The sequence below is a fragment of the Pseudorasbora parva genome, chromosome 7 (genome assembly GCF_024679245.1).
Source record: "Pseudorasbora parva isolate DD20220531a chromosome 7, ASM2467924v1, whole genome shotgun sequence".
Taxonomy (NCBI): domain Eukaryota; kingdom Metazoa; phylum Chordata; class Actinopteri; order Cypriniformes; family Gobionidae; genus Pseudorasbora; species Pseudorasbora parva.
This window is the reverse complement of record NC_090178.1, coordinates 5,899,139-5,918,187: the sequence shown is the minus strand read 5'-3', so window position 1 is coordinate 5,918,187 and position 19,049 is coordinate 5,899,139. Positions and strand designations below refer to the sequence as shown.

Sequence of the window (19,049 nt, the reverse complement as noted above, 5' to 3'; positions counted from 1 at the left end):
GTGACAGCCATAATCATAAATGTTTCTTGAGCGGTAAATCCTCATATGAGAATGATTTGTGAAGGATCATGTGACAGTGAAGACTGGAGTAATGATGATGAAAATGCAGCTTTGATCACAGGAATAAATTACATTTTAAAATGTTTAAATAGAAAATAGTTATTTTTAAATTGTAATATGTCACAATTACTGTTTTATTATATTTTTCATTAAAGAAACACCCTTGGTGAGCATAATAAACATTAAAAAAAAAAACTTTTTGGGTGAACAATTCAATTTATTATAACACTATAATTTATAGAAAACACTTTTTAATTATTTGAAAATATTAGTGCAGCCGTCTAAAAGGTAAAGGTAGAAAAAAAAAAATCTAAAAGGTAAGTAATTAAAATAAATAAAATAAAACCTACTGTACCAGTGATCGATGCAATGATGTTTTTGGACAAAAAAACATTATTGTATTTTTTTCCCTCAGTTGTAAAGTGCATTAATAGTTTTAGTGGCTATTATATTGGCTATTTTTCAAGACTATTTTTCTATTTTTTTTTTTTTTTTTTTTTTTACCAAATCACATTTAGCTTACAGCTTTTTTTTCTTGATCTATCAGAGCATTTTTGTTATATTTTAGAGATGTGCTTGTTTCAAGAGGGCATCACTATAATTACGAGATGTGTAGTTAATCAAAATAAAGTCAATCTGTTTGGCAAATGTAGTCTTATTTCATATTTCTCTGCATAAATGAGTAGTACATTTTCTCTCAAGTTTATAGCTACTGTTCATCAACAGTGATGAAAGTCAATATTCCTAAATTACAAAGAAATATGATTTTTGCCTGTAATTCTTTAATTAACACGCTTCAACACAGACAGCTGGAGCTCAAACACTTTCTCACTGGTATTTACAACACGCTCGTGTGTGCCCATCTCATAAAAATGATCATTCCAACGGGATTCAAGGCAGAAATAATCAGTCAATCCAGTGGGACATAATGGAAAGTGGATCAGTGTCTATTTAGACAGCGACTCTCAGAGTCAGCTGCATTATTAAACGACCATCCCACTTACAGAGGAACACGTATGATTGACACAATGACAAAAGCAGAAGTTCATCTGTATGTTTGCGGATCCAAAAGACTCCCTGACAGGTCAACAAAAGAAAAGGAGGAAGCTATTTTAAGTAATTGTGTCATTTGAGCTTCAGTAAAGAATAGCCAATGCGTGTGATTATTTCAGCATAGCAACAGTGTTGGTGTTCACTTTGACTGTCAAATAAGCCAGAAGAGAAGTTAAAGTAACTGAAACAAGCTTTGGGCAACATTGTGTGAAATACAAACAAAGCTTTTTGTCAGTTAACAGCCATGCTGCATCCAAATAACTATAGGCTACTTTACCCTCAATTGATTTGAATAGTTATGTGGTATCATGTTGCTAAGATTCTCTAATAAGCATTATTTCACTGCATTGGCATTGTATTCTCCACAAAAGAAACATGATTGCTGCCTTTGAATTTGGCTAATAAACCTGGCATTGCTATAGGCTCTTTATAGAATTGACCTATTGGTAAGCCCCGCCCCCCTCAGTTAGTGTTGCTAACTCGGACAAACAAACGGATTTGCTATGTCTAACAATAGCTGCGTTTCCATTACGGATTTGCGAAAAACTTTTGCGATATTTCTTAAATGTCGATAAAAAACTATTGCGAAATGACAGCGTTTCCATAGCTGCAGTTATGCGACTAAAACGTATTATTTTCCTCTCGCGATAGGTCATTCCAAAATGATACTTGGTAGGTTTGTATATCCCATCCACCACATTAGAAATTATTTAGGAGATGTGTCCAATGTCCAAGCTTTAATGGCAAGGAAAGCCCCTTAGGTTACTTAAGCGGCACGGATATGAGGTGTGTGTGTGTGTGTGTGTGTGTGTGTGTGTGTGTCAGATCTGCTTCAAGGTCTTCATGATAATGTAGCATTTCTGTGTTAAGAATCCAGTATTACTGTAATCCTATTGTCTTTTATGAGTTTAATAAAGAACTCGGTTTCGGTTTGTTTGGAGAGAAGACGAGACAGTCATCTGTAAAGAATGATCGACTTTTACGCGCGGCCAGGTTGATGCATATAGAGAAGAGCGAAATGTTTGAATTTGCATGGTAACTCAAATGTTTTTTTAATTTTATTTATTTTTACCACTTTCGTTATTTTGGCTAGACATTTCGTTTGTTGGGCATATGAACTGAATTTAGAAATGCTTTGGAAAAGAAAAAAATGGCATTCAATAAACAAAATATATATTTTTTTAAATGAAGACCGCGTTTGGAGTGCATGCAAAATAATTAGTTCCCCGAGTCCACAAATAAAAATAGACAGTTTATAGTTTATAATTATGTCTTGAACTTATCTGTATAGGAAAAAATGACCGAGTAGGCTATTGTGAATTTTAACTACATTATCTTGTTATTACGACACAATAGAGTGGAAAATATAATAGGCCATATGTTGCAGCAATGCGTCAACGCAACAGGTGACATGTAAAGAAAATGTCCTTTTTCGAATTGCCTGAAAAACCACCTCATGAGAGCGTAAAAACTTTTTTGCGATATGGAGTTTTTGCGAAATTGCCGCGTTTCCATTAGGCGTATTTTTAATTCACAGTTTCAATTTGCGCAATTTGAAGGGTAATGGAAACGCGGCTAATGACAGCTGTCAGTGTGAAAACCTCATCCCAAGATGTCTTTGGACACAAAATGTTGCGTATACCCTGTCTGAATGATGACCAAACTTCATTAATGGTTTATGAAGTTTATGACATAGTTTTCACTCCAAAAATTAAATAAAAATAAATCACCGTAAGACCTGAACAAACAAAGCATAAGATGTGCGCATTAACGTCTCATTTGCAAACTCTCTCTCTCTCTCTCTCTCTCTCTCTCTCTCTCTCTCTCTCTCTCTCTCTCTCTCTCTCGCATTATCATTAACATACACAGCAAATTACACAAAAAAACTCATACAACTAACAATAAACAAACACAAACAGACCTTGTGCCTTTTCCTGGGTGCAGTTTATAACTGGTAAATCTGTATCTGCAAAACAACTCCGATAAACTGCGTGCAAGCTCTCCCTTTCACTAACTGTGAACTATAACACCCATCAAAATAGGAGTCCCTCAACTATAGTAATACAGATAATGTAGACCTTAAACATATCTAAACTCACAGAAATATCAAAAATGTTTACAAAAACGGATCACAAAGTCCATCAAGGAGCATTCAAGTGGGACAAAAATATATAAAATATTTAAAAATAAATATGATGGGAGATTAATTTGGAAACTAGGGTTTAGAGATCACAGTGCAAGTGGAAGAAGCCTCATCTTACAATTGCAGATGATAACATCCAGGATCAACACTGTTCATGTACCAAAGGGTTAGATTACCTTTAACCATCTTAATATGGAGAGATGCACTGAGATGTAGACCATCGTTTATGTGTTTTTGATCTAACTTACACCGTTACATGATGTGAGAACAGTTATTTACCTACCACTAACTTTAATCGTAACTTAATGAGAGTATGACAATCAAAAATAAAAAATCTTCTCAGGATACCTGGAATGAGTGTTACAGTACCCCAGGAATATCGTTTTACCATTTTTTTTGTAGCATAAACACCAACAAACCGAGAGCATCAGATTTTCCAATGTGTCTCTATGGCCCTGAAACCTATAGATGTCCGAGTTCCGGTGCCCTTGCAACTGATACTCAACTGCTATTGGCTCATCTGCGTTTGAAGGGAGGGGCTTACTGATAGGTCAAATTGCGTTTGTTACTCTGTTGTAAGTCACTTAAATCCATAAATGTAAATTTGTCCAACACAAGGCATCTTCAGGAATGCACATATGATGCCTTAAAAGGCTTACTGTGGGAATAATTTGACCCCGTAATCAAATTAAGAAAAAATTAAGTTCTCTTATACTGTATTGACATGCATTTTTACCACAATAAATGATAGTACAAGGTACAAACAAATTCAACCTTGATGCATACATGTCCTCAATGGGTTTAACCCCAGGAGGTTTTGGAAAAGAGCGTGTGTGTGTGTGTCTATTGTTATAAATTTGTCTGTCAACAACACTAGTGTACACCTGGGAGTTTGCCATTGCTGTGATGCCTCAGTGAGCTCAGAATAACTCCAGCACATGTCAGGGTGAAACACAGTTGCCTTTCTCATCAGTAATTGTCATGTAATCTCCACAGACTATCACACACATGATCCCAAACATGTGGCACAGTAATGAATCACTGTTATTAATTAAAGGGTTAGATAACCCAAAACAAACCTCATTTGTTCTTGATGAAACGTACTGCGTAACACGAGAATGAACCTCATTGGTTCTTGCTGAAGCTCAAACGTACTGCTTAACATGAGACTGAACCTCATTGGTTCTTGCTGAAGCTCAAACGTACTGCTTAACATGAGACTGAACCTCACTGGTTCTTGCTGAAGCTTAAACATGCTGCGTAAACACAAGAATGAACCTCATTGGTTCTTGCTGAAGCTCAAACGTGCTTATGCCAGGTGTATAAGCCAGCCTGTGATTGGCTCCCGCACAAGTAATAATATAAGTTTTTGTAGGGAATATAATCACTATTGCCATGTTCACTTATTATAATCACCTTGTTGCTAATTCTTTTCCAGCAAACAGTTTTAGTGCTGGCACTGAATATAGACATACTCCTTTAGGGTTAATTGTTTGTCCTTTTTAAAGCTTGCCATCATAAGCCACATTAAGGCATACACTGTAAAACTTTTCGTTGTAAATTTACAGTAAAATACTGGCAGCTGGGTTGCCAGCCACTTACTGTTTATTTACAGAACTAGTGCTGTAAAACTTATTTACAGTACTGTACTGTAAAATGTTGGGCTGTAAATTTACAGTAAAATACTGGCAGCTGGGTTGCCAGCCACTTACTGTTTATTTACAGAACTAGTGCTGTAAAAATTATTTACAGTACTGTACTGTAAAATGTTGGGCTGTAAATTTACAGTAAAATACTGGCAGCTGGGTTGCCAGCCACTTACTGTTTATTTACAGAACTAGTGCTGTAAAACTTATTTACAGTACTGTACTGTAAAATGTTGGGCTGTAAATTTACAGTAAAATACTGGCAGCTGGGTTGCCAGCCACTTACTGTTTATTTACAGAACTAGTGCTGTAAAAATTATTTACAGTACTGTACTGTAAAATGTTGGGCTGTAAATTTACAGTAAAATACTGGCAGCTGGGTTGCCAGCCACTTACTGTTTATTTACAGAACTAGTGCTGTAAAAATTATTTACAGTACTGTACTGTAAAATGTTGGGCTGTAAATTTACAGTAAAATACTGGCAGCTGGGTTGCCAGCCACTTACTGTTTATTTACAGTACTGTACTGTAATTATCAAATACAGTATCCTACTATTATATCATGTAATTTTACAGTATTAAACTGTTCTCTACAAGCAATAAAAAATATTTTACATAATTAAAAATGTTGTACTTTTAAGTTGCATAATAGTACTCATAATAGAAAAAAAGAAACCAACATTCTCTGGGTTTTAAAACATTTATTTTAGTTCAAAGTAAAGACTAGAAAACTGCCTGAAATGCCAACTGTATTTTATTAAAACATAAAATGCAAGTTAACAAACAGTTCACAATAAGCACTTGATGCAGTATAATGCAGTAATCTTGTATAATTTCAACAAATTTACAGTTTTTTTTAGGAAATGTAAAGTGACCCAAGAAAGAGTCATAAAAAAACAAAAATATTTGAAAAACAAATATAAACATGTTGACTGAAATGCCACTTGTATTTTTATAAGTGCAATTCTCAAATAACAGAACATTCACAGTGCCATTTACAAAAAAAAAAAAAGAGTCTGAAAGAGTCTGAAATCTAAACAAAATCCCATTGAAAGTCTGCAAGTTTTCGCAGAAGTGAGGAAACCTGTGGGTGTACAGTGGTGTTCTTTTTTTGCACAACTTTGCCAGTTTTTTTTGAAATTACTTTTCCTTTCTTTGTTTTTGATCCACGTTCTGGATTGATGTCAAGAAAGCGTCTAAAAAAAACAGAAGAAGGAAAAAAATAAACAATTGTTACAGAAAAATGCAATGTTGGATGTTGTGATTAATTAACATTTTTTCTGCATTCATTACACTGTACAGCTTAAAACTATCATCCCCTCATCAGTTCCTATATCAGGTCTAGTCTGAGTATCAGTGGAAATGCAGCCACATAAAAATGCAGCACATTGACAGAATCCAGTCCAAACCCTTATGTCATCAATACTTTAACTCAATTGCAAGCCTTGCAATGTGATTATGACTGCATGATAATGTTAAACATCATTTAAAATGCGTGTTTGAGCTGTCTAATCTGAAATCTTTTTTTACAAGACGTTTTTAGGAAAGCTGCTTAAATACCTTAATTTTACTGAAGCCTACACCTGGCATAAAATAATAGGTCAGTCAAAACTCAAAATGAGACCATGATTTACTCACCCTCAAGACATGTGTATATGATGTGTATATGACTTCTTTTAGATGAATACAATCAGAGTTACATTTAAATAATACTCTGACTCTTACAAGCACAATGGCAGTGTCAACTTTGAACCAGCCATTCGCTGCCATTATAAAGCTTGGATTTGCCAGGACATTATTTCATTTAACTATGATTTTCTTTGTCTAAAATTCATATAAACCTAGGATGGCTTAAAGGTGAGTAAATCATGGGTGGATTTTAAAAATATCCCTTTAAACTAAGCCCTGTCTGAAACCAGGGCCATGTTGTTCATCCCTGTAGTCAGCTGTACAAAATGTTTGTCAACAAAAAATGAAGTCCTTAAAAAATGCAATCAAGACAAGGTTAGTGACAATTAGGCTAAAATATATGAATGGCAAAAATGCTAATGACTAACCTCTGAACAAACTCAAGGGTGCATGCTGCTTCTTCCTGGTACTGCAAGTTGAAGTTATAGAAGGAGGCAAACAGCGCTGCCAGGCCAGTGATGAAATTGGGCTGTGCTCCTTCACACACAACTTCACCTTCCAAGCTTAACATCCACCGCTGGTTGCTTAGAGATTGACCTGTAAATGAAAAATGAAATAAATAAATAAATAATAATATTTAAAATTCAATATTGTGGGTTGCACAGTTGTTCTATGTAGTTGTCTCTTCACAGCTCAACATAACTATTAAAATAACTCTAAAAATACCCTTTCCAGGGTTCACCATTTAGTTCTGTTTTAGTAGTATTTTTGGGTAGTGTTCATTAAAGGTCCCGTTCTTCGCGATTCCATCTTTCAAACTTTAGTTACTGTGTAATGTTGCTGTTAGAGCATAAATAATACCTGTAAAATTATAAAGCTCAAAGTTCAATGTCAAGCGAGATATTTTATTTAACAGAAGTTCCCTGTCAAATCCTACAGTGAACGGCCGGTTTGGTCTACACCGCTGCACTTCCTGCTGTGATGACGTCACTAGAACCGTTTGTTGACTAACCCTCCGCCCACAAGAACACGCAAAATAGGGGGCGTGGTCTTGTTGCTCTCCCACGTGGAGAAGAGCGCACATTCAGCGCTTGCATTTCCCCGTTATGGTAAGAGGCGGGACCTTTCCGGGCAAAGAGCGCTAAGCTGCTGTCCAATCACAACACGGGAAGCGCGGGCCCAATCAGAACTCGTTACGTATTTCTGAAGGAGGGACTTCATAGAACAAGGAAATCATCAGGCCGTTTTTAGGACAGAGAAAACAGCGCTGTACAGATAAGTAAATTGTGTGAAAAATACTGTGTTTTTACACACGAAACATGAACTCATGTTATATTGCACACTGTAAACACAATCAAAGCTTCGAAAACACGCGAAGAACGGGACCTTTAATACAGGAATACTTTAATTTTTTTTTATAGCAGTGAGCAATCTCTTAATTAAAGGAATACTCTCCCTTGTGAAATGAAAGTAGTGTAGTCTATTTTAAATTTCTTAAACCATAACCAATTTCTGCCTGCCTGTCTGTTTGTGACTAAGCACCTGTCTAATCACACACAAGAACCCATGATTGCAGTAATGTGCTGTAAACATTTGCATTTGTAAAATTTACTTTTCAGACAAAATTTGAACTTTCTGCTAGTAAACCACTTAAATTTATGATTAAGAATTCAATGTGTAGTAAACTGCACATTTTTATAAACCAGGACAGGTTTTTACAGCATGCGAATGTGCTCCTGGATGTTTGTGACAGTAAGGGGCAGAGTTGTGTTGTAACATTCTTTTTTTTTTTTAAAAAGAACTCTTCATAACTACTTTAAATGACTAATTGCATGCATTGGGCTGAGACAGATGAAAACCCTTAAAAGATTAGTTCACCCAAAAATGAAAATAATGTAATTTACTCATTTACTAGTAAATGTCATAGCTGTTCCACAACCCTTAGACCTCCATTCATCTTCGGAACATAAATGAAGATATTTTTGTTGAAATCTGAAGGCTCAGTGAGGCCTCAATAGGGGGACAATGAAATTGTCCATTAATGAGATCCATTAAAGTCCTCGCAAGATCCATTAATGTACTAAAACCATATTTAAATCAGTTCATGTGATTACAGTGGTTCAATAGTAATATTATAAAGCAACGAGAATAACGGCAAAAAAAAAAAAAAAAAAAAAAACTTATATAGTGATAACTGATTTCAAAACACTGCTTCATGAAGCTTTGGAGCATATCAAATCAACGAGTCGATTCAGTGGTTCGGAGACAGTCATGTGATTTCAGCAGTTTGGCGGTTTGACACACGATCCAAATCATGATTCGACTCGCTGATTCATTATGTTTAGAAGCTTAATGAAGCAGTGTTTTGAAAATCGGCCATCACTATTTAAGTCGTTATTTTTTATTTTTTTTTGCTGCACCAAAAATATTATTGTTGCTTTATAATATTAATATTGAACCACTGTACTCACATAAACTGATTTAAATATGTTTTTAGTACATTAATGGATCTTGCGAGTGTAAATTTCATTGCCCCCTATTGAGGCCTGACTGAGCCTTCAGATTTCAACAAAAATATCTTCATTTGTGTTCCCAGAATGAATGGAGGTCTTACGGGTGTGGAACGGCATGAGGGTGAGTAATACATTTCATTATTTTTATTTTTGTGTGAACTAACCCTTTAAAGCAGGTCACCCATAGTAAGTTCACTTTTGTTTTATTACATAACAGTTTACTCATCCGCTGTTGTTCTAATGCAGTATACCGCTCTTTTTCCTTTTTTGGACCACAAAAGAAAAATGTCCAGCTTGCGCTCATCCATATAAAAGGCAGTGAATAGGAACCAGCATCAAGTTTGTAAAAAAATTGGCAAAATTATCACAGAATGGATGGTATGTAACACGTGCCATATATTTCAAATGTTTGGGGGGAGGGGGAAAATGTAATATTGAATGAAAATCCTGACCTTGGCTATTGGTCTTCTGTATTTGACAGATTTGAATGTGAAAAATTACTGTTACAACAAACACAATGGATATTTTAATCTAATAGAAGAATGTACATGGATTTTATAAAAAAAAATTACATTTCTCACAACTGCAGTAGCCTACCATTAGCCTCATGAACATGCATCCAAGCACCGAAGACCAACAGTCAATGTCAGGATTTTCATTAATAAATATATATTACATTACATTTTCTTTTTTTATTAAACCCTATTGTATACCCACACTTGTGGCACATTGCATGGAATCATTCTATGATACTTTTGCATCCTTTTTTTAAATCTTAATGCTGCTTACTATTCACTGATATTATATGGGGGAGCACAAGCAGGACATTTTTTTTTTGTATTCTCCTTTGGTGGTCAGATGCGAAAAAAGTACCGCACTGCAAAAAAAAAAAAAATCTTCCTGAGAATTTTATTTCCCAGCTGAAATATATAAAAATTCTTCGAAAAATGTTTTCTTCTTTTCTAAAAGAAATATTATTTTGCTTGTTTTATGCATAAACTCACTTAATTTTGACTTCTTTTTTCTTTCTCCTTACTTCAGAAAAAAAGATATATACTTGAATTTTTAGATAGCTGGACTGTAAACAATACAAAAATAATATTTTATAAAAACATTTCTTGAAGTGAAGTGATTAAATGATAACTTCATTTTCAATTTAGGGTGAAATTACCACTGTAATGTTTACATACCAAGAAATATAAGGCGTGGACTCTCTGGCAAATGTACAGATTCCTGGACATCAGATGGAGTTGCAAATTCCTGGAACAATTTTTAAAAAGGACATCACAACTATGATAAAAAGAACCAAAACATAAAACATTATAGATAAATGAGATTTGTTTAATAATCTCTACTTACATCTGCTTGAAGGATAAGACCATCTAACTTCTCTTTGAAGTGTGCAAGAAGTAGTAGTAGGACCATGGCACCCACATCATTTTCTTCTCTGGAGAGTATGCTCCGAACATCATCGTTGGTTGGTTTGCTTTTGAAAAACTCAATTATGATTTTTCCACACTCCTGAATAGACAATTCCAAAAGTCTGAGCACTTTTTTGTCAGTAAGCTGTTCAAAATGTCCATATACATGCCTCTGTGTGAAGAGATATGGCCATTTGGATTTTAGATCTGAAATTGTAGGGGACGGGGTTGCATTTATCATGTAACGCTGAAGCCAATAGGTCTCCTCCATGAGCTTGTAAACGTCTCCTCTCTCAACTCCAGAAATTCCTTCATGAAGGTGGATCTCCTCCAGCTTCTGACGTTTAATTTCAAGACTGTCGTGACTCTCACCAGGTGGAAGAGCAGGCTGCCATCTTGTGCAACCATACGAGTCAGTTGAATTTCGTTTTCTAGTAGTTCCAATGTCACTTCTAAGGGTCATATGTTGACTTAGTGTACTTCTTCGATTAAGATGCTCTATCCGCACTTTCAGCTGTGAAAGAACCGATTCGTAACCACCCCCAACCTGCTTGTCACCCATCATGTCTGCAAACGACTTTGGATATTGGCTCACAATTTGACGAGCAACAGTAAGGCACTGTGATCTGCTGGGGTTTGTGTCAATTTTTCTAATTTCATCAGCAAGAATTCTTATCATTTGTCGTCGGTCAGAAGGAGAAGGTCTCAGGCCATTCTCAATAGCACTCTTTATACCGGCTGGCATTAAGTTCCACGGAACTTTGAAATTTTCAGGCCATGAATGTGATGCACTGGTTGATGCAACAATGCTTGATGTTGGCGTTGAGGAGCTTGATGAACCAAGAGTAGCATTTGTTTCGGGGGGAACCAAGGGGAGAACCTCGGCAGGCTGCAGTACCACTGTGTAGTTTTGAAACAGTACTGAAATGCATTGTAATGCAGTTTAAAAGGGTTAATTCACCTAAAAATGTGCATTGTGTTATTAATTACTCATCCTCACGTCATTCCAAACCCATTAGAATTTTGTTCAACTTTGGTAAACAATTTTTTTTTTTTTTTTATGAACTAGAGATTTCTGTCCCTCTATAGACAGTATATGCAGTATGTGGAACGACATGAGGGTGCGTAATTAATTACAAGTTTTAATTTTTTGGTGAACTAACCCTTTAATTATCACATCCTCTCTTAGTTTTATTTAATCAACCTTATCTTTACCTTGATTTTTCCAGGCACTAAGAAGTTTTCGGCATTGGATAGGTCGTATAAACTCCAAAATGTCATCATCTTTTACATAAACCAAATCATCCAAACCCTCGACACCTTGATCCATGAGCTTTTCAACCAGCTGGTTGATTACCTCTGGAGAGAGGCTTGGCAACACCGACAATACAGCATCTTTCAGGACTTCTTTCATTTCAGACATTATTCTAGAATTGGAAAGGAATGATGGAGAACAATTACTGACAAGCCGCACAATGAGTATTCAGGTAGAGGATAGTAATCCAGTAGGCTGTCTTGATTAATACACAAGTAACCTTGATCTTGTGATGTCAAGCAATGAACTCCCTGGTCAACAAGACAGAAAGACTGACATTTTTTTGTGACAAAATACACATTGCAATTGTCATGTACAAGAATTAACTGAATGTTCCCAAACACAATTCCCTCATCATTCTTCTGCAAAACAATGAACATGTTTTTTTTGTAAAGTGTTCCCTTTACAGTCACTTCATTGCATGCCACAGTATTCCCTGGCTGAAAATTAAGACAGGCAACAGATCCTTGAATGTCATCATTGTAGTCATTAACATGAAACTCTATTCCCCTCTCTGCCACAACATTTTCAGGGAAAGGGCTTCCGGCATGTAGGTAAGCCTGCAGAAGTTGATGCCTTTCTGCCAATGTAGCACTCAGGTTCTTGAAATTGTGCAATTTTCTTGCACACTGTTTAAAATATGAGTGCTTACTTTCAAAGCGTAGCGTCCATAGGCGAATAAGTGGACCAAAACGATCAATGAGCTCAGGATAATGACACAGGTAGTGGTGTTTTGGCTTAAGTGGATGATTTGGAAAAGCCACCTTTCGAGTCTCAATATACTCCTCTATTAAAACTGATAAATAAGCATTCTGACCAATATTAATGGAAGGAGCACAGATGAGCTCTGCTACCTGTCTGAGTTGAAGTATTAACTGCCATACCTCATTTTCAGTTGGACTGACAATCTTTTCCCCTACCAAAAGAGGTAAAAGCCGGAGCAGGCACCAATTCTGAACTGCATGTCCACTTAATTTTCCAGTACCAGGAGTCACCTCAACTGGTTTATCCCGTGCATCATTCCCAAGATACTTAAACTGGTCAATGCGACGATTTAGTTCAGTGTATGTGAACTGTTTCTCCTGATTCACAAGATGATCAATATACAAAGCAAGGTCAAATGACACAACACCTTCAAAAAGGTCGTGTCCAAGACAGGGAGGTAATCCTGGCTGGCAAACGTGAAAATATTTCAGGTCATTAAAGGGAGAATTACATTTGACACCAGTTACACTTTCAGCTCGGCCAGCATCCAAATCCTTAAGATTTTGCTCATACGACTCAATAGTTCTTGTTACTGCCTTTGTTAGGGGAGCGGAGTGAAATGTCTGGCGGTCTATTTCACAAAATCTGCAAAAGTATGTACTTTTACTGAAATTTTCAATAAAGCCACCAATGTAATGCGATCCAAGGTTGTCTCCAGCTATAGCACACAATGTACCTTTGTGCACCTTTCCATCAGCTAATTCAACACCATTTTCCTCAAGGTCTTTAAGGTCTTTTACTAGAGTGGCAAAGACCAAATCTTGTCCAAAAAATCTAAAATCTTGCTCCCTGCACAGCAGAACTAGCTGCATGGGGTCAATGCCTGACCGACAGTGAGGCAACAGGTTTGCAAGTGTCATGTAAACGGCAAGAATTTTGTGCTTTTTTTTACCAGACCCAAGTGGATTGGCAACTTCAAAAGCATCTTCATACAAGATTAAAGCTAATGAATCTGTATCAGCTTTAAACAGCACATTGTCATCAATATTTTTGCCATCCCATACATCAGAGAGGATATCTTTTGCTCTGACTTCAGTTCTTGAATTCTTATGTTGTTCTATCACTGATTTACAGCAGAACAGTGCTTCTAAGCTTTGCTTAATAGGAATATATTGAGCAAAACTTTCCTTCCCAGATTCATTTTGACCAAGACAGATTGGGACCGGATCCACAAACTTAAATTTGTCTTTATAAAAGGATTTTCTCCTCTTATCAGTGCTAAGTGCATTGATATTTGACTTCCGAAAAAGATCATCAGTTTGCAAGACATCAATAACGCTCTTTATATCATTTTCAGAAATACCAAGTGCAGTCAATTTTTCAGTTAGCTTGTGCAGCAAATGACACTGGCTAATATCATGGATGTCCTGCACCCCATCAATTACCGACTGAATCACAGATGATGGGAGAATATGCTTTGCCTGTAATTTGAGATAAAACAGAGCCATGTTCTTTAAAAAAAGAGATTCATCTGCATTATCTGGCAAAAGTGTAATATTCAATTGTTCTTCTCCATCACAACAATCAAATGATTCAGACTGTGGATTTGAGTGTTCAGCTATGTCGGATACCTCACCATGCAGCCTCTGACCTGAAACATTTGACTGCATTAAATTATGACGCAACCTCTCTGCTGAAGAGTTTCGATGATTCCTGGATAAATGTGAGGTCAATGTAGATGCTACAGAAAAGCTTTTATTACATGTAAATGGACATGGCACTCTGGTGCCTTCTTTGATATGAGATTTCAAGTGTAAAACAAAGGTTTTCAAATCACTGCACTTTTCTTGACAGACACCAATGTCACAGACTAAAGCATCAATTCCTAACTGCTCAACAGATGTCTTTGAGGGCCTCTCTTTGTGATCCCTGAATACGTGAGCCTTGAAAGCAGTGAACTTTTTAAATGTTCTGGAGCAATCAGGAATACCACATTTGAAAAAGGTATTAGGAACATGACTATGGATTTTCATGTGCTGGCAAAATGCTGACAACGATTCAAAAGCACGATCACAGAACTTACACATTAGCATTTTTGTTGACAAATGGACTATAACAAACAATGTTAACTTACTAATCACTTAATTTGCTTGTTTACTGTCTTCGGTTTCTAATCCAAGCCTGAAACGAATATATATAGATAGATCAAAAGCAGGCCATACAAATGAAATGGTACATGTTCAAAATTATCCTGTGAAATATCTCATAATCTTGGTAAAGATGTGAGAACAGATTGTTTTCGCGGTAGCAAACCGCGATCACAAACTCAAAACATTCATGTAAACAATGTCGAAATGCGAACGCAAAACATAGATTGGCTTACCGTATCAATACTGAGTCGAACAAATTTCCATCACAAACTCCTCATTCTTCTACAGGTGACAAATTCTTCCGCCGCGCCGTGTTAAGTCCTCCCTTTCTGATGCGTCACAGGCAAGTTTTTTTTTTTTTTTTTTTTTTTTTTTTTTGCGTGACAGGCAACTATACGTAATGTTTTTAAAACGCGAACTGAATCAACCGAAGCACAGAAAGCTTAAAAACTGCTCACAAATTCACGATACAGTGTTTTAACATGGTAGCATGAATAATGATTCTGTTAAGTTCAGTGCCGCTGACAAGTCGAGTTTGCTGTTTGTTTATAATGGTGCCAGAATGGTGACTTTAAAATTTGGCATCACAAATTAAAATTTATTATTTTTTCAGTGCCAATACTTGTTTCAATGCCAATACAACTGTTTTCAATGCAAATGTTTCAATGCCAATGTTTCCTTTTTCAGTTCTGCTTTTGTTTTCAATGACAATTTTAATTTGTGATGCCAAATTTTAAAGTCACCATTCTGGCTCCATATTTGTTCTGTTGCATCTGATCTGCAATGAACGCTAATGAAATCAATCCCACAATGCAATGTTTTTACAGTGTGATACTGTATTACGAATTTAGCTGGGTTAAAACAGAAAAGTGCTGTATATTTACAGATGTTCTGTAAAAGATACAGTATATCACTGCTTTATGGAAATACAGTACAATACTGTTAGAAATTCCCTGTAAATTTACAGTAAAGGGTTACAGTGTAGATTTAAGATTGATGCATTTGATTTTTATATAAAATGTCCATCCATTTAGATCACAGATTGAAACTAATGTGATGCATATTTGTCAGTCATAACAGAAACGCTTTCTGCACTAATAATGGCATGGGTTATAAACAACTATTATTTGCATCTATTTGTTATTATTCAAACAATAACTTTTTCCAATCTGCATGAATGTTCATTTTGAAAGCAATTAAATTGATTCAGTTAAAAAGTATGCACATGGTTCAAATATGCCTAGCTGTGAAACAAGGGATATTCAATGTGTGTTATTGAAAGAAATTGTATTTATTGATGATACATATATAAACCTGGTTATTGTGCATTTAAATGCATTCGGTTTATTAGTATTACAGAAATTTTACCGGTTTTATTCATGTATGACTGACAAATATGCATCAGACTAAGTTATTAGTTTATGTTAAAACCATACAAATTAATGGATTTTTTTTATTATACATATATCTTCAATTAAGGCCTAAATATTTTTTGCAGCTCAGGCATTCAGCATATTATCTTTTTATGCATTATGTATTGTTATAAAAATATTTATCTTTTGTGTTTCATTGAAGAAAGTAATAATGAGTAAATAATAAAAACACCTTCATGTTTTGCTGAATTCTTCCTTTCAAGACACCCGTCCCATTAGAAGAGCTGAACTAGAGCCGATAAGACCTCATATGTTTACGCAGCTGCTCTCTGAAAGGACAGACGACTGAGCGGGTGTCAATGAGATCCACTAATTAATTCTGCTAATTCGGCTGGTGATTTACACTTGTTTCCTAAAGTTGGAAAGCATGAGAATGGAGTGGCATCCAGTGGCGTGATGCAGGGGAATGATCATGGCGTGCTTTGAGGGTCAATGTGGCTCTACCTGGATTTGAACTTTCTCTTCTTGATCTGGGAGGACATCTCCATGCTGCGAGACATCTGGTCCATCTGCTCTTCCTGGCAACGCTGTGTTACTATTTTGGTTGCCATGGCGAAATTCTCAGCAGCACCTGCATCAGAGCAGAACGACACAGCTGTCAAAAGGACAGAAGCACTTAGAGAAAGAGAATCACACCAGTCTGTTGCACAGAGAAAGAGAGATTGCGATCCGTCATATCTACACCACCAGAAATGGCCCAGTTATGGTACACGGGAAGTCACGGCCCATTTCCATCCCCCTCCAGAAAAAACAAAATCATACTTGCACAGTAATATGCAACACATTACTGTTTCTCTGTCTCACTGTTCACTCTACATGTGGACTTGCCAACAAAGAGTCAATCTCATATCCAGTTTCACCCAAAAATAAAAAATGCTTTATATATAAAAAGTATTTTGCAAAAAAGTAATAGCTTAAAGACCTTCTCGCTGGTATTTACAACACGCTCGTGTGCGTCCATTGATTCTGCCTGTTTTGGAGCCATTCATGGTTATTATTGTTAACTAAAACCATAAACTAAACTATTATCATTACTTGAAATAAATTAAACATCAAGGCAACGTCTCATTTGTGTTTGACAAAAATATAAATGCAAACTCACTAGAACTTTTACAATTAAACCTAAAAGAGAAAATCTAAATATATATATATATATATATATATATATCAGGGATACAAAAATAACACAATGGCCATTATTCATTTACTTTTTTTTTGCATTATTACATTATTTTCATGAAAGTTAAGCATGTTTTACTCACAAATTTGTATTTCTGTGATGCAAAAAAGAAATAAAATACACAATCTGAAAATATATATACATGCGTACATATACTGTATTAAGTATTAATATATATATATTTTTTTAAATGAATGAATAACATGAATTTCATTTAAGGTAACTTTATTTCGACATTCTTACTATAAGTAATTTTGCAACTCTATGTCAACTTTTTCCCTTTAACCCTAACCTAACTCTACTAATTCTCTAATGAGAGTTAGTTGACATGGAGTTGCAGTTATACTTATAGTTCAATGTCTAATGCGGACAAGTCCAGAGCTTGACATTAAAGCCCTACTGAAGTGCATTATTCAAAGTGTTGACGTAATTTCAACTGAAACAGGAAGACAGGGCGGGACATATCGAGCAGCTCCTCCATGTGTAACAGTATAATGGATCTGTGCTTCAGGTCTTAAAGTGACAGCAGCCTAATATACGAGATCAAATTAAAAATATCTACTCCAAATGAATTTTATATAACAATCTTTAAATGCAAAATTTCCTGGGTGAAATGTGCCCTGTTTTCATGAGTTTCACCTAATCACTACATCAGGCAAGAGCAGAAAGCAGAGGAGGGACATCCATTGTGTTGGAATCCTGGTAAAAGTCCCTTTGTGAGCTATTGTGAGAATAATAATTCATTAGTTGTGAGGCTCAGTGCAGCCCACGAGAGTCCCGCAGTCATAAATCAGCCCCGGTGGCACACGGGGCCCTCGCCCAACCTAACAGAATCAGGTCGCGTTTGAAGGATGGCTTCATTTACCCGAAAGTTGCAACAACCACCTGCGTTACCATCATAGATGGAGAGATGCGTTTCCCCTCAGGTTTAACCAGATTAAATCTGAGGCAAAGGCTCTCTGAATGACAGCGGCTCCTGTCCCAGATGTTTCTCTCATACCAGATCCTAGTAGTGGCCGTATTAGGACTTTGTTTGAACATGGAGTACAAAAGGTCACTTTGCAGCATATTAAAATTGATCTGTCATCAGCCGAATAGCAACACGTCGCCCCTCCAGAGAGAGATTGCATATAGGGCAATGAAAACAGACTGGTGGGGGGAAAAACTCTTTGGAGGCGATGGATGAATGGGCTTATGAGAAATAACTCCATAAACCTCAAACGGCAGGATTTTTCATCTTGGTTTACAATGCCAGCTGGTTTGTGCAACGGGAAAGCAAAGAAGCACGACTAAATGTTAGTTGGGATTCACCCATTTATGAACAAAATGTGACTGCAGATGTTTGCTTCAGTTTGTTTGAAGTCAAGTCAAGAGATAAAAGGTTAGTTAGAATAACTGATGAACATAATTTAATGTTTAATTTAATTTAATTTATTTTTTTACATCAAATTTGGGAGTAGAATGTGCTTAAAGGGGTACTTCAGCGCTGGGAAGATGAATCTGTATTTAAACTGGGTCATCAATGTAGTAGAAATGTGAAATTATTTTTGAATTTGGTGCCTTCTAAACTGAGAAAAGACAGAAAATTTACATTTTGTCTAATGGGGATGAAAGACTACAATACCCAGAATGCTTCACTGCCCTGTGAGGCCACTCCCAAAGCCACCAACTTGATTACTGTTACTGAGTTGGAGAAGACACTACAATTAAAAACTGAACGTGTGTGTTCAATATAATGAGTGAGTCACCGCACGAGTATCACAGCACTGAGCACTAACTGCAGGAGTGAGAGAAATGAGCT

The 19,049-nt window shown here is 36.1% G+C and overlaps 2 protein-coding genes across 5 annotated transcripts in view; both read right to left on the bottom strand.

The window, feature by feature from the left end:
• The window catches only part of myom3 (myomesin 3), a 125,641-nt gene that overhangs the window by 94,091 nt on the left and 12,501 nt on the right, over positions 1–19,049 (bottom strand). For all 4 annotated transcript variants that reach the window (XM_067447848.1, XM_067447846.1, XM_067447849.1 and 1 more), the window contains exon 3: positions 16,513–16,639. In XM_067447848.1, coding sequence (XP_067303949.1) covers positions 16,513–16,619 — 107 coding nt within the window. In that variant the 5' untranslated portion in view covers positions 16,620–16,639. The remainder of the gene's footprint in view (positions 1–16,512; positions 16,640–19,049) is intronic.
• LOC137083552 (uncharacterized) lies at positions 5,841–14,900 on the bottom strand. Its single transcript, XM_067449510.1, has 6 exons — positions 14,869–14,900; positions 11,681–11,892; positions 10,404–11,386; positions 10,235–10,304; positions 6,960–7,128; positions 5,841–6,098 (listed from the first exon to the last, which is right to left on the bottom strand). Exons 2-6 carry the CDS (start codon positions 11,886–11,888, stop codon positions 5,936–5,938), a joined length of 1,593 nt encoding a protein of 530 aa, XP_067305611.1. The 5' UTR covers positions 11,889–11,892; positions 14,869–14,900; the 3' UTR covers positions 5,841–5,935.